The sequence below is a fragment of the Uranotaenia lowii genome, chromosome 2 (assembly GCF_029784155.1).
Source record: "Uranotaenia lowii strain MFRU-FL chromosome 2, ASM2978415v1, whole genome shotgun sequence".
NCBI classification, from domain to species: Eukaryota; Metazoa; Arthropoda; class Insecta; order Diptera; family Culicidae; genus Uranotaenia; species Uranotaenia lowii.
This window is the reverse complement of record NC_073692.1, coordinates 300,930,364-300,947,341: the sequence shown is the minus strand read 5'-3', so window position 1 is coordinate 300,947,341 and position 16,978 is coordinate 300,930,364. Positions and strand designations below refer to the sequence as shown.

Genomic DNA, 16,978 nt, shown 5'->3' with positions numbered 1-16,978 from the left:
GTTCAGTTTTCAGAAGATATTTAGGAGAACGTCATGTATTGGAGAAAAAAAAAGAATTAAAAAAAAACGACGGTTTACATTATTTGTCTGCATCTGGTTATTATCAAGAATTTAAATATTCCATCGAAGAATTGTTCTTATGCAGTTGAGTTGTCCAAAGCGTAGGTAGATTCAAAAATTGTAGATTAAAAGTTCTATAAAGAATTCTGGATTATAACTATTCTATTCCTAAAATTTTTGATTCTCAGAAAAAACATATTACTTTTCAAATTTTCAACCATATGAAACTCATAACGTTTTAATTTAATTTTAATTTTAATTTAAGATTACGTTTTAATTTTTTTTTCAGATTAACTGTTTTGGAACAAATTGTGATAGAACGGATAACTCAACAACAATCTTTTTGAAATAATATTCACATTAAGTAAATATCATCATGGAATTATGTATCCTTATATTTTTATATTTTTTTTTGTATTTAAAGCAACATATCGTATAACATATTTTCAGCCGTATATTTTTAGAAATTCATATTTGGTCGGGATTCGATCAAATCGAACTGAAAGCCATTAGCTTTTTTTTAACTAGCTAGCTTTGTTAAAGCTAATATTTTCATCTAAAGACAAAATATTTGATTTTTATCAATCAGAGTCGATAGTCTCGTCTATCTACAATATGAATGACAAGAGATTCAATTTCAGTTGTTTACAAATTTTCTCATGGCGCTCAGTTCGGTCTGGTCGAAGCCCGGCCATTTACAGTAGATGACTTTTTGATATTGTATGTAATACTACGCATATGCTATAACATTATATTCATATTATATTTGATTATATGATTTATTTATTGTATTTTAATTATATCAAGGGTAGGGGCATCTGGGTATCCTCGTTTTACAAAAAGAGCGGGTTACCGTGTATGCTAGTACCGTTTCGAATACTGGACGTCCCTCAATTTATGTCAAGGGAATTTGGCATGGTTGAGAAAAATAAAGTATTTGATTACTTTTTGTAAAATAAGGACGCACTCTCTTTTCGGAAGCCTTGGCGGCGGGATTATAGTTTGCATGCTATCTTGGTTAGTCAACAACATGGTTGTAGCTTCTCGAGACTTTTTCCCTATTTAACCCTGGATACCGTAAGTGCCTCTGCTGACGATTCCATTCCCTTAGAAGTCTCATTGAGTGGTTATGATTGTGTTGCGTGGTAGCTAAGATAGACGTGTGGGTTATTTTTTTTGCCACAACCGCGGCGCTGCCGTAAACCCAAGGTGGATTCAATACATACATACATACATACATACAATCATTCAGATTGGTGTCATTTTTATAGAAATTTAACATTCATTGTGATCTTTTTAAGGCATTTGTGCAATACTTTAGTCAAAAATGTATTTTTGGAGTTATTCTTTCATTCATTTTTTTCAATTTTTCTAAAAGGCTTCCAATTTCATTAAAACTTATTGAAATTACATAAGATTTTCAAAAAATTGACTTTAGAAATATTATCCCAGTATATTGTTTTGCCTGCATGAACAAAAAATACTTAAGGCTCTTAATATTTAATTAATTTGAACAGATCACTTTTCTAACATAATAAAAAATAATTTTCTGCTGTTTATGTTTTCAATCGGTTTAAAAATTTCTGGATTTTTTCGTTCAGTTTTTCAATCTTACAGTTCTTTGGTCTTGGATTTTGTATTTCTCAGTCCAATTTCCAATCGGTTTCGGTTGATCCTTAGATGTATCTCGGCCGGATATTCAGAGTTGAAAGTCAACATTTTTATGAATTCAAATATGAGTATCAATGACACCATATCCTGCTGAAACAAAATATCACGTAGTGGTATCCCTTTGCCTTTCCTAGAGGTATCAAAATTTGATGAAAAAAATCTTTCTAAATCTGTTAATAAATAAACAATCAAGAATATAAACTCTAAACTAGGTTTTTTGATAAAATTTGCTTATGAATCAGTAAAACTATATATTTTTTCTAATTTTGGTAGCTTCGCTCAACATCTTATACGGAACTTCATGATAAAAAATGTATTTATCCCCATTTATCAAAAACCAGGACTTTGAGGGCAAACATTAACTGTGGAAAAACTTCTTATAAATACACAAAAATGATATTTTGATTAATGAATTTCAACAACAATTCAACGTTCAACGTTAAAAAGACAGACCACAGAATCTGACATTGATTTAGTGATGAACCTTATTAGATAAACGATGCTGAAGGCTTTTTTAAATGTTTCTTTTTTTAATTTTTTTCGCGATAAAATTGCAGTTATGGAAAATTTACTCTCTGATGTTCTCAAGATCAGAATATTATTAAAGAGCATTATTTCATGCAATTTTGAATTGGAATTCAAATTAGCCCGTGGGTTCAAAAGGTTGCTCAGCCCTGCTCTAAACGTTCTCTTAAATATTTTAAAATGTAAATACACATTGATTAATTTTTTAAAGCGCTTTTTTACATGAAGTGCTAAAAAAGCCACCAAAGTGAAAGGAAAAGCAGTAGCTAAACTTTTTATTTGTAGGTAAAAAGTTTCATCAATTGAAGCCGTCTTGAAAACCTGCGGTTGTATCTTTTTTCAACTTTCTACAGTTTTTTAGAAATATAAGCTTTTTTTGTATGGGATTTTCATCCTCTGGAATGACTCATCTCTAAGAAATCATAGCTCGAAAATAAATATAAAAAATATTATTTTTTCCATCTCATCGGTAGGTCATTTTTTTTGTCTTTATTTGAGAGGTTTTAAACTGACCAAACAACTCAGCCAGAGGACATAATATTATTCAAAAAGAAAGTCCTGCCGGAAGGGGCATTGGCCCGTTTTCGGCTTCATGGACCGGTTCGCGATTCAACATCAAACATTTAAGCAATCATTTCTCCCGAGAAAATCCAAAAGATGTATGCATTACACTATGAAAATTCCATAAAATTGCCTTTAAAAATTGTATTGACTTAAGCTTTTCCCCGAATTGTTCCCATTTTCCCAGCCCGCTCTAATAATTAACTTTCCTTAATTCTCTGTGAGTGCTCGCGCGTTGCGAAAATCCGAGCTACTCGCACGCAAAGCTGGCAAAATCGCTAAAAGTTGCCAAATCAACCGTTACAAATGTAATTAAAGTTTTTGGGGAACGTTTGTCGACAGCCAAGAAGTCTGGATCAGGGGGAAATCGAAAACCGGAAGCCGCTGAGACGACAAAGAGAGTTGCCGGTAGTTTCAAGCGAAACCCTAACCTCTCTCTCCGAGATGCTGCAAATAAGCTGGGTGTATCGTCTACAACCGTGCATCAAGCCGAAAAACGAGTCGGACTATCGACTTACAAGAAGCTAGTGACTCCAAATCGTGATGAAAAACAAAATACGACGACCAAAGCGCGATCCCGGAGGCTGTACACAACGATGCTGACGAAGTTTGACTGCGTGGTAATGGACGAAGAAACCTACGTCAGAGCCGACTACAAGCAGCTTCCGGGACAGGAGTTTTATACGGCAAATGGAAGGGAGAAGGTAGCAGATATTTTCAAGCACATGAAACTGTCAAAGTTCGCGAAGAAATATCTGGTTTGGCAAGCCATCTGTACCTGTGGCTTGAAAAGCAGCATTTTCATAGCTTCCGGGACTGTCAACCAAGAAATTTACGTGAAAGAGTGTTTTAATAAACGTCTGCTGCATTTCCTGAAGAAATACGGTTGTTCCGTACTGTTTTGGCCGGATTTGGCATCTTGCCATTACAGTGAAAAGGCCATGGAGCAGTACGCCGCCAACAACGCGCAGGTGGTTCCCAAGGACAAGAACCCTCCCAAGGACAACAACACGCCAGAGCTCCTCCTAATTGAGAAATACTGGGCTATTGTCAAGCGGAACCTAAAAAGGACCAAAAAAATTGCTAAGGACGAGCAGCAGTTCAAGGCAAACTGGCTTTCTGCGGCGAAGAAGGTGGACAAAGTTGCTGTACAAAATCTGATGGCAGGGGTTAAGCGAAAGGCCCGGCAATTCGGATTTGGAAAAGCGGAAGCTTAACTGAATATTTTTCCTGAATTTTATACTAATTAAACTTGAAAAAGAAATTAAATTTGATTTGAAATAAACGATTTTACCGATTTAAACGCGTTTTCTCTTGACCAAATTTTGACCGTATCACCCTTTACTTGTGAATCCCTCGGCGAATGGCTGGAAGTCCTGCATCCGGATGCATTCCACGACATTTTCACCAGCCTCGACTGGTTTCAGTTCATTTGTTTCGGTCATCAAACGAATAGTCAACGTAGGCAGGACCTGGCTCAAGTCCCTAGGGGCGAGTTGCAAATGGTTTCCTTGATGCTGAACCTTCAACTGGTAACGTTTCGCTCAGTGTTCTTCTGTTTAGTTGGGTTAGTCACAGTCATCTCCACTCTCCGATGCTGTATTCTTGAGATCTCCGATCGGTAGAAGAGAGAGCAGCGATCACGGGTAATCGTTCCAGGGTGTGATCTGCGTGTCTAGTGTTACTTCTTTTCCCTTCTGTAGAACAGATTTGATCATGCTGTCAGGTAAGGTTGGCTTGGATGTGAGCCTGAACCAGAAAAGTAGCTCCCTGTTGACCACAATTTAACTCGTTGCTCGTGTTCTATTGTGTATGTTGTTTAGTATTCTGTTGTACAATTATCGATCTATTTATCAACCTATAACCTATCTTATACTACTGTACCATTCTATCCAATTTTGGGGGATAATACCCATTCCAATGCTGCGTAACAAAATCCTGTATGCTGCTTTTGGAGCAGGTGAAAAGGTTTTCAGCCACAGACTGGTTCGCCTCTATAAGGTAGGTGATGTATAGATCAATTTTTCACCACTTTCTCGTTATACAAGGTCCTTGAGAATTCCTCAAAGTTCGGATGTAGCAAAAGAAGAACAGTTTCTAGCATATTTTGATCAATACTATATTCATTTTATTTACAAGGTTTTCCGTCTCAAGACATTGCCTGATGAACAATATTCCTCCAATTCACTCGGTCCATGGCAACCGTTCTCCAATTTCTCGAACATCTCACATTCGCCATATCACGGTCCACTTGGTCTAACCACCTCGCTCATTGCGCTCGTCTCGTTCCTACTGGATTCGTAGCGAACACCTGTTTTGCAAGATAGTCATCCGATATTCTCGCAACATTTCCAGCCCAGCGTATCCGTCCAGTCTTCGCCACCTTCTGGATACTGGATTCGCCGTAGAGTTGTGCGAGGTCGTGGTTCATCCTTCGGCTCCACACTCCTTTCTTCTGCACGCCGCCAAAATGGTTGTTAACCAGAGGACTGAAACAGCTGTCAAATCGCTAGCAAACGCACCGTACCGAATTTTGGTACCAGAACGTCAGTGTGGTTCCCGAAATTCAACACTTTACCCAACATAGGGTGATTGTCAAACGTATCTTTTGTTGTCATGCTGCAGATTAAGGATCAATTTTACAAGGATTTTGCTGAAAACTTTGCATCTTATATCAAATCATAATTTATTAGTGCTACCAATACATCCATTAATTGACATTCCCGAGCCGGAGAACCTGTTTTAAGGATTACCAAAAATTTCATCCGGTTGGAATTGTTGCAATGATGACGCTATGTTGTCCCTATGCGTTTTTCTCTCATTGCATTCATCTTCTTTCTGCAGGGTTCTTGGTATGGAAATGTGTGTGTTCTTCAGCTGCTTGTTCTTAATACTCGTTCCCGGTGAGTTCTTAACAAGAAAAAGTCGGGTGAGAGAAGATCATATACAAAAGAAACGAAATAAATAAGACAAACTCATATTAAAAAAAATCAATATAAAGAGGGTTAAAGAAAACAAAACTTAATAAAATACAGTTAATAAAGACTAACCAGCATAAATCAAGGAAAAAAATGCTAAAACAAGGTAAATTAAGACAAAACCTGATAAAACTAAACGAAACACATTGGAAAAAGATAGAACAATTGTAAATGATATTAAATAGAATAATCATGCCAGAGAAACGTGATCTAAGATAAAACAGGATTTTACATGTAGAAACAAGATGAAACAGGATTAAACATACTAAAGAAAAAAAAGAAACAATACTAAATAAGATAAAACTAGATATAACAAATTGAGGAAATCATAAGACAAGAACGACATAATAAGTTAAAAGAACTTAAAAATTGATACAGAAAAGTTTTCACAAGATAAAATTTGAGGTCACTCCAAGATGGAGGCTTCCGTTCCCCAGTAACATCGATAGTTTTATTATTTAATCTTCAAGCCCCTTATAAAACCAACCCTTTATCTACAAAGTCTGCTATAAAACTTCGAATATTACTTGGGGTTTATGGCTATATGCTAATGTGTTTTCAATGACATATTCATAGTCTTTTATTATTAATGTCTATTTGGTTGTGTTATGTCTTGATATGACGACTAACTATACTATTGAATTTACTTTTTTTAATGTTTCATCTTGTTTCATTTTGTGACGTCATGTGCTGTTTCAGCATGGTTTACCTTGTTTAATCTTTTTTTTGTTTTGTCGTATTTCGATAAACTTTTATCTTGTTCAGTCTTGGTTTCTCTCGCTTTGTCTTCTCCATCAAGGGTTTTCTGCCTTAACCATGTTTCATCTTGTTCAATATAGTGTTGTCTTGTTTTGACTAGTGTTTTCTTTCAGTTTGATCTTGTTTTATCCCGTTTTATGTTTGTTCATCAAGTATTGTCATTTTTTTTATCATGTTTAATATTGTTTTGCCTTATCTTCGATTTTCTTGTCATATACTATATATCAACTTTTATATCATAGTATCTGATTTTATAATATTATGTCTAGCTGTGCTTAGTTTCATTTTATATTTTGTATTTGACGGATTTCACTTCTAATCGATACGCAATTGGCATGACCCTCTTAGAATTCAATGAAACTATTTCCCAAGAAACACGAAAGTTCTATCAGAAACTCAACGCATCCCGCAAAAGCTTCGTGCCGCAAGCCGAAATGTGCCAGGATAAGGACGGGGGTATCCTGACGGACAATCGTGAGGTGATCAAAAGGTGGAAGCAGCACGTCGATGAACACCTGAACGGCGCACATGCAGGAGATCAAGACGGTGGGGGAATGTACATCGCCGGCGTAGCCAACGACGAAGACGAGCCACTCCCAACGATGAGTGAAGTTAAGGAAGCCATTCGCCAGCTGAATAGAAACAAGTCGGCTGGGAAGGATGGCATCGCAGCTGAACTCATCAAAATGGGCCCGGACAGGTTGGCCGATTGCCTACACCGGTTGATAATCCGGATCTGGGACATAGAACAGCTACCGGAGGAGTGGAAGGAGGGGGTAATATGCCCCATCTACAAGAAGGGCGACATATTGGACTGTGAGAACTACCGAGCGATCACTGTCCTCAATGCTGCCTACAAAGTGCTGTCCCGAATCCTACTCCGCCGCCTAACGCCACAAGCAAACAGATTCGTGGGAAGTCATCAGGCCGGCTTCATGGAGGGACGGTCAACGACGGACCAGATATTCACATTACGGCAAATCCTCCAAAAATGCCGGGAACACCAAGTCGCTACGCACCATCTATTCATCGACTTCAAAGCCGCATACGACACGATCGACCGTAACGAGCTATGGAAAATTATGGACGAGAACGGCTTCTCCGGGAAGCTGATCAGACTTATCAAGGCGACGATGGATGGAACGCAGTGCTGTGTGCGGATCTCGGGTGAATTGTCGAGTTCATTCGAATCGCGCAGGGGGCTTCGACAAGGTGATGGTCTATCCTAAGCTTGCCAGATTGCCCGGTTTTATCCGGGTTTGCCCGGATATTTGATGCAAAATTTTGAGAAAGTCCGGTCCGGCCCGGTTGCCCGGATATCGTGAAAAAAGTCCGGATATTGCCCGGATTTTTTCACAATTTTCACAAAGAAACCAAAAAAAATCATAGTTTTTGAGTAAGTTTCAGCGAAATCGATTAACGGTATGGACATTTTCAACGGTTGTTTCAAATAATTTCGCTGATTTACTTTTATAAACCTTTAAATATTTAAGTGTTCCAAAAAGTTTTTGGAAGTCTGCAATTACATTAATAAAATATTAATTTCATTTTTTTTGCTTTTATATTTTTTTTAAATTTTGCTTTTTGCCCGGTTATTGCCCGGTTTTTGGATTTTGCCCGGATTTTGCCAGGTTTTTTTGAAAAAATGCCCGGAATTGCTAGACCCGGATGGGAGTGGAAATAATTCTGGCAACCTTAGTCTATCCTGCATGATTTTCAACGTGGCGCTAGAAGGTGTTATTCGACGAGCGGTGGGCGAAATGCGGGGCACGATTTTCAACAGATCCAGTCAACTTATCTGCTTTGCCGATGACATTGATATAGTCGGCAGATCATCTGCGGCGGTGGAAGACATCTACCGCAAACTGAAACGCGAAGCAGGAAGGATTGGGTTGATGATTAATACGTCCAAGACGAAGTATATGCTGGCCTGCGGATCCGAGACCGACCGAACCCGCCTGTCCAGTAATAACAAGGTCACGATCGACGGCGACGAGCTGGAGATAGTCGAAGACTTTGTCTATCTCGGCTCACTGGTGACCGCAGATAATGACACCAGCCGTGAGATCCGGCGGCGAATTATCAGCGGAAGTCGTGCGTACTATGGACTCCACAAGCAACTGCGGTCGAGAAGACTTATCCCTCGCACGAAGTGTAACCTGTATATGACGCTTATTAGACCGGTTGTTCTCTACGGGCACGAGACATGGATATTGCTCGAGGAGGACCTGCGTACACTCGGAGTATTCGAGCGACGAGTGTTAAGAACCATCTTTGGCGGCGTACAGGAGAACGGAGTGTGGAGGCGAAGGATGAACCACGAGCTCGCGCGCCTCTACGGCGAACCCAGTATCCAGAAGGTGGTGAAGGCTGGCCGGATACGCTGGGCGGGACATGTTGCGAGAATGCCGGACGACTGTCCTGCAAAACAGGTGTTCGCTACGAATCCGGTAGGAACAAGACGAGCGGGGGCGCAACGAGCAAGGTGGTTAGACTAAGGTTGCCAGAATTTTTTCCACTCCCTTCCGGGCCTAGCAATTCCGGGCATTTTTTCAAAAAAACCTGGCAAAATCCGGGCATGGATTTCAATTTGTCAAATCCAAAAACCGGGCAAAAACCGGGCAAAATTTAGGTGTAAATATACATAAAAGCAATGAAAAAATGCAAAAAAAAAATGAAATTAATATTTTATTAATGTAATTGCAGACTTCCAAAAACTTTTTGGAACACTTAAATATTGAAAGGTTTATAAAAGCAAACCGTTGAAAATTTCCAACCCGTTAATCGATTTTGCTGAAACTTACTCAAAAACTTTGATTTTTTTTTTGTTTCTTTGTGAAAATTGTGAAAAAATCCGGGCAATATCCGGACTTTTTTCACGATATCCGGGCAACCGGGCCGGACCGGACTTTATCGAAATTTTTCATCAAATATCCGGGCAAACCCGGATAAAACCGGGCAATCTGGCAAGCTTAGGTTAGACCAATAGAGTGTGATCTGGCGAACGTGGGGTGCCCGAGAAATTGGAGAACGGCTGCTATGAACCGAGTGAATTTTAGGAATTATGTTCGTCAAGTTATGTTGTAAGACGGAATACTATGTAAATAAAAAAAAAATAAAATAAATAACACCTGGCTTACTAAAACCAGAATCGCGCCAGCCTCTACTAGACCACATCGGCGCTTAGAAATTTTATAAACATTTTAAACTCGAAAATTATATTTCCTACACAAATCGTGTTCATGAGAAAGTTTTGGAAGAATGATTGAATTACAAAAAATGAATTTTCATTGAAATTCCACACTGAGAAAATGCATTTTAAAACTTAAACTCAATTTCCCAAAAAAATGTCAGCTCAGATTTTCGTTGGTGATGAAAAGAATTAGAGAAACATGAGCTATCAAAGAACGAAAGAACATAAGCCCTAAATATCGAAAATGTGATTATTTTCAGGTACAAAGATGTACCAAGCGATTTCATAACTTCAATATTGATGTCATCTAAGAATTTTATGTAGTTTTTTTGAAGCCGGGTAGTTAAAAGTCGTCCACACATTGCAACTAGTGCATATTTAAGGGAAAAATGTTTTTGTATCAAAAACTTTTTCATTTTTTTTTTAAATCATGTAATTTATTTTTTATTGTAGATTTTCAACCCCTAATTAAAAAACTGCTTCGATTAATTGATTTTGGAGAAATAATAGCATCAATTGTAGTGGTTGATGGTAAAAGTAAGTGGAAACCCTACTCTGAAAAAAAATGCAAACTGAAAACTTAAAGTTTATTTAAAAAATATGGCCATCTCAGAATTCGATGATTTTTTTTGTGGTGGGAAATAATGTGGTCTTCAACTCTTCATCGCAACATCGCAAAGTGAGCTCTGTTAAGAGAAAAAAAGTTTTCTAACAAAAACTTTTAATGTTTTTTTTAACGAAAAACAAATTGTTTGGGTACATTATGATAAAACTAAATAAAGCAGATCATTATAGTATTCCATGGACTCCGAGCATATTAAAAATGAAAAAACTCACATAAAACATATATTTGAAATAATTATAAATGGGAGGCTCCGTTTGATCGACCTATATGGAGCGTTAGTCTAAGTTTCAATAAAAACGACAAGAATAGAATAATAATAAATTTAATAATAATAATATTTGTAATCTTAGCATGCTTATACTTTATTTTGTTGCCTTTGTATCATCTTCAAAATTAAAGTACTTTTAGCAGCAAATTAAATTTTGTTATAGGTACAAACGAATGAAACTTTTGTGTTCCGGCATCACTGACTCCGGATTTTGTTCCTGAAACCCGACCTCGGGTATTGGGTCCAGATTTCGAATTGTTTGAACTGTTTGAATTACTGGCTTTTCTCATGACTGCAGTCTAACATAAGATTTCAATTTTTTTTAAGTATGTATGCATCTATTTTTTTTATCACTCCTGCCTGGTAGTCGTTACAAACTTGTTTATTTTTCCTTCTTTATTCACAGAGCCATGGAAGCGACTGCAATGAGCTCCAGCAACTTGCTCATTCATGCTATTTCTGATGACAGTGAGCTCGACGGATACCAAGGACACGTTATAGTAAGTATCGATACTTTATAACCATCTGGAATGAGCTGAGCATTCTTCCGCAAAAATGCAGATAATGCTAATGAAGCCAAATTAAATTCTTCCCACATCATCTTACATGCATATATCGATTCGCAAAATTTTCTTCCTTTATTGGTCAACCCATAATCTATTCTTGGCTTGTTTCCAAATGCAGGGTTGTAGAGTTTCCAAAAAGCCAACAAAAGGCACCGTCACCCTGCAACTTTTTTTCCCAATGAAAAGTTTAAACAACTTTGGAAAGTTGCTCGTCGAACCGCATTCGATGCTATTTTGTATGCATTTCTCCGGTTCTGGGCCCCGTTTGCCCCAAGAGGCTCAACTGTTGAGAATAAGGCAAACTGCCTGCTTGCCGGCCAAAAGCAGCAGCCGCCGCCAGTGGCTTTGGAATCTTAATTGAATTCCACGAAGTTACTTTTGCAACTACGGAACGCCGCCGCCAGTAGTGGTTCCGGTGCTGTTGAAAGAATATGCCAGAACTATGCCTGTAAAGTTTTCAACCGCCCAACAATAATGCTCAATGCACTGGAGAGAAAACGAAAAACTGAATACTTTATCAGTAAATTTTTCTGAAAACGTCCAGCCAAACTTACTAAACAAACCTCTAAATTGTTGGAGTTTAATAATAACATTTTTAAATTTTCTCATAATTTCCACACAAAAATACTTCAGAAACCTTGCAATTCTTATTAAAATATTCCTAAAGCGCGAATATTGAAACATTTGACAATTTTTAACATTTCCACAAATTTGTCCAGAGTGGTGTTTTCCAATTCTGGGGTCCTCCACTTTAAGCTTCCTATGCCTACTAGAAGGCCCCAGAATATGGGTTGCGTGTATTTTACAGCACCGGAGCTTTTTTTAACACGTTTGAAGAGCGGCGCCATTTTTTATGCTTGTCTCTCAATGCGATAGAGAAAATGGCAGAAACAGACATTCACCCTCACCATGTCGTGACTCGCAAGAAAGAGGCCCATCGAGATTGGGATGATGATGATGGTGGCAAAAATATGGCGCGAAAACATGGAAGTAACAGTTTCGAAGCCAATTAGGGAGTCTTTGTTACTGACAACGTCGGCGATGTCGGGCGTTTCATGTATTTTCATTAACTTTTTTTTTTCGCCACATTTTTGTCCTCCACCGTTGTCGAGCGATGGTCTCGTTCTGCTGTTATGGTAGTAGCTAGCTAGAGTCAGAACGAAAAGTTTACCCGGAGAAGTGCCTTTCGATAAAGGATGATGAAAAGTAGAATGAATGTTATTGTTATTTCTGTCGTGGTGTATATTTCTTGCCATTAAACTGAAGTAGAGAACCCAATCCCAAGTCGTATGTTTGATAGACCCGATTTTTTTGCCAGAAAATAACATCAGAGCGTGTTTTTATATAGGAATACTCAACCACAGTGAGTTGTTATGGTTTTTGGAAAACATATAAAATAACAATTTGTAATAAACCGTCAGTTTTCTATCAGAACACAAAAATTAAATTGAAAAAACTCGCCATTTGTCACGGCACAGAATTCAGAAAAAAGACCACAAAATCAAATTTATCGAAAGGTTAAAATTTTCAAAATTATCAAAATGGTCAAAATGTTAAAATTGTCAAAATCGTCAAAATTGTCAAAATTGTCAAAATTTTCAAAATTGTCAAAATTGTCAAAATTTTCAAAATTGTCAAAATTGTCAAAATTGTCAAAATTGTCAAAATTGTCAAAATTGTCAAAATTGTCAAAATTGTCAAAATTGTCAAAATTGTCAAAATTGTCAAAATTGTCAAAATTGTCAAAATTGTCAAAATTGTCAAAATTGTCAAAATTGTCAAAATTGTCAAAATTGTCAAAATTGTCAAAATTGTCAAAATTGTCAAAATTGTCAAAATTGTCAAAATTGTCAAAATTGTCAAAATTGTCAAAATTGTCAAAATTGTCAAAATTGTCAAAATTGTCAAAATTGTCAAAATTGTCAAAATTGTCAAAATTGTCAAAATTGTCAAAATTGTCAAAATTGTCAAAATTGTCAAAATTTTCAAAATTGTCAAAATTGTCAAAATTGTCAAAATTGTCAAAATTGTTAAAATTGTCAAAATTTTCCAAATTATCAAAATTGTCAAAATTGTCAAAATTGTCAAAATTGTCAAAATTGTCAAAATTGCCAAAATTGTCAAAATTTTCAAAATTGTCAAAATTGCCAAAATTGTCAAAATTGTCAAAATTGTCAAAATTGTCAAAATTGTCAAAATTGTCAAAATTGTCAAAAATGTCAAAATTGTCAAAATTGTCAAAATTGTCAAAATTGTCAAAATTGTCAAATTGTCAAAATTGTCAAAATTGTCAAAATTGTCAAAATTGTCAAAATTGTCAAAATTGTCAAAATTGTCAAAATTGTCAAAATTGTCAAAATTGTCAAAATTGTCAAAATTGTCAAAAAAATTGTCAAAATTGTCAAAATTGTCAAAATTGTCAAAATTGTCAAAATTGTCAAAATTGTCTAAATAGTCTAAATTGTCTAAATTGTCTAAATTGCCAAAATTGTCAAAATTGTCAAAATTGTCAAAATTGTCAAAATTGTCAAAATTGTCAAAACTGTCAAAATTGTCAAAGGTGTAAAAATTTTCAAAATTGTCAAAAGTGTCAAAATTGTCAAAATTGTCAAAATTGTCAAAATTGTCAAAATTGTCAAAATTGTCAAAATTGTCAAAATTGTCAAAATTGTCAAAATTGTCAAAATTGTCAAAGTTGCCAAAATTGTCAAAATTGTCAAAATTGTCAGAATTGTCAAAATTGTCAAAATTGTCAAAATTGTCAAAATTGTCAAAATTGTCAAAATTGTCAAAATTGTCAAAATTGTCAAAATTGTCAAAATTGTCAAAATTGTCAAAATTGTCAAAATTGTCAAAATTGTCAAAATTGTCAAAATTGTCAAAATTGTCAAAATTGTCAAAATTGTCAAAATTGTCAAAATTGTCAAAATTGTCAAAATTGTCAAAATTGTCAAAATTGTCAAAATTGTCAAAATTGTCAAAATTGTCAAAATTGTCAAAATTGTCGAAATTGTCAAAATTGTCAAAATTGTCAAAATTGTCAAAATTGTCAAAATTGTCAAAATTGTCAAAATTGTCAAAATTGTCAAAATTGTCAAAATTGTCAAAATTGTCAAAATTGTCAAAATTGTCAAAATTGTCAAAATTGTCAAAATTGTCAAAATTGTCAAAATTGTCAAAATTGTCAAAATTGTCAAAATTGTCAAAATTGTCAAAATTGTCAAAATTGTCAAAATTGTCAAAATTGTCAAAATTGTCAAAATTGTCGAAATTGTCAAAATTGTCAAAATTGTCAAAATTGTCAAAATTGTCAAAATTGTCAAAATTGTCCAAATTGTCAAAATTGTCAAAATTGTCAAAATTGTCAAAATTGTCAAAATTGTCAAAATTGTCAAAATTGTCAAAATTGTCAAAATTGTCAAAATTGTCAAAATTGTCAAAATTGTCAAAATTGTCAAAATTGTCAAAATTGTCAAAATTGTCAAAATTGTCAAAATTGTCAAAATTGTCAAAATTGTCAAAATTGTCAAAATTGTCAAAATTGTCAAAATTGTCAAAATTGTCAAAATTGTCAAAATTGTCAAAATTGTCAAAATTGTCAAAATTGTCAAAAATGTCAAAATTGTCAAAATTGTCAAAATTGTCAAAATTGTCAAAATTGTCAAAATTGTCAAAATTGTCAAAATTGTCAAAATTGTCAAAATTGTCAAGATTGTCAAAATTGTCAGAATTGTCAAAATTGTCAAAATTGTCAAAATTGTCAAAAATGTCAAAATTGTCAAAATTGTCAAAATTGTCAAAATTGTCAAAATTGTCAAAATTGTCAAAATTGTCAAAATTGTCAAAATTGTCAAAATTGTCAAAATTGTCAAAATTGTCAAAATTGTCAAAATTGTAAAAATTGTCAAAATTGTCAAAATTGTCAAAATTGTCAAAATTGTCAAAATTGTCAAAATTGTCAAAATTGTCAAAATTGTCAAAATTGTCAAAATTGTCAAAATTGTCAAAATTGTCAAAATTGTCAAAATTGTCAAAATTGTCAAAATTGTCAAAATTGTCAAAATTGTCAAAATTGTCAAAATTGTCAAAATTGTAAAAATTGTCAAAATTGTCAAAATTGTCAAAATTGTCAAAATTGTCAAAATTGTCAAAATGGTCAAACTAGTAAAAATTGTCAAAATTGTCAAAATTGTAAAAATTGCCAAATTGCCAAAATTGTCAAAATTGTCGAAATTGTCAAAATTGTCAAAATTGTCAAAATTGTCAAAATTGTCAAAATTGTCAAAATTGTCAAGATTGTCAAAATTGTCAAAATTGTCAAAATTGTCAAAATTGTCAAAATTGCCAAAATTGTCAAAATTGTCAAAATTGTCAATATTGTCAAAAATGTCAAAATTGTCAAAATTGTCAAAATTGTCAAAATTGTTAAAATTGTCAAAATTGTCAAAATTGTCAAGATTGTCAAAATTGTCAGAATTGTCAAAATTGTCAAAATTGTCAAAATTGTCAAAAATGTCAAAATTGTCAAAATTGTCAAAATTGTCAAAATTGTCAAAATTGTCAAAATTGTCAAAATTGTCAAAATTGTCAAAATTGTCAAAATTGTCAAAATTGTCAAAATTGTCAAAATTGTCAAAATTGTCAAAATTGTCAAAATTGTCAAAATTGTCAAAATTGTCAAAATTGTCAAAATTGTCAAAATTGTCAAAATTGTCAAAATTGTCAAAATTGTCAAAATTGTCAAAATTGTAAAAATTGTCAAAATTGTAAAAATTGTCAAAATTGTCAAAATTGTCAAAATTGTCAAAATTGTCAAAATGGTCAAACTAGTAAAAATTGTCAAAATTGTAAAAATTGCCAAATTGTCAAAATTGTCAAAATTGTCGAAATTGTCAAAATATTCAAAATTGTCAAAATTGTCAAAATTGTCAAAATTGTCAAAATTGTCAAAATTGTCAAAATTGTCAAAATTGTCAAAATTGTCAAAATTGTCAAAATTGTCAAAATTGTCAAAATTGTCAAAATTGTCAAAATTGTCAAAATTGTCAAAATTGTCAAAATTGTTAAAATTGTCAAAATTATCAAAATTATCACAATTGTCAAACTAATGAAAATTGTCAAAATTGTCAAACTAGTGAAAATTGTCAAAATTTTCAAAATTGACGACATTGCCAAAATTGTCGATATTGTCATAATCCGAATTGTACCGAAAAATTGTGAAGTGTTAAGTTCATACCAAATTTGTTCAAACTGTTTAGCGAAATGGGAGATAGAAGTGTCCAATTTCATTTAAAAATTGCCAAATGTCATAAAATCTATGGTATCATATATCAAAATTGTGTTCATTTTTTTAGTAACCAAAATAAGGTGGATACATTTAAATTTGTGACAGGTTTACCATCTCATTTACTAATATTGTTCCTTATTCTATCATTGGTGAAACTTATAGAAAAATAAAAAAACGTCCGAAACAGCATCACATTTTTCCAACTGTAGATATTCATTCCGGCTTCGATGCACACCTCACGGGCCATCGCAGTTATCAGCTTAGCTCTCTTAGCAGCTCGGAATTGCCAGGGCACGCAAACTTCTATCCTCATTTCGGAGCAAACAATACGGAATGATGATAATGAGATTTCTTCGTGTCTTCCCTTGCCCTGCTGCTGCTGCTACAAGTGCATATCTTTGGCATTCCTCAGTCTGGCAGCCCTCTGCAGGTATTCTACCAAACTTTGCACGGCAAAGTCTCAGCTGTCAGCTTCTATTCTGCAT

The 16,978-nt window shown here is 34.6% G+C and overlaps 1 protein-coding gene across 1 annotated transcript in view; it reads left to right on the top strand.

Moving 5' to 3' along the window:
* The window catches only part of LOC129749510 (uncharacterized), a 217,385-nt gene that overhangs the window by 17,257 nt on the left and 183,150 nt on the right, over positions 1–16,978 (top strand). Inside the window, exon 2 of the mRNA XM_055744484.1 lies at positions 11,047–11,140. Within this exon, the coding sequence (XP_055600459.1) occupies positions 11,051–11,140 (90 nt within the window). The 5' untranslated portion in view covers positions 11,047–11,050. The remainder of the gene's footprint in view (positions 1–11,046; positions 11,141–16,978) is intronic.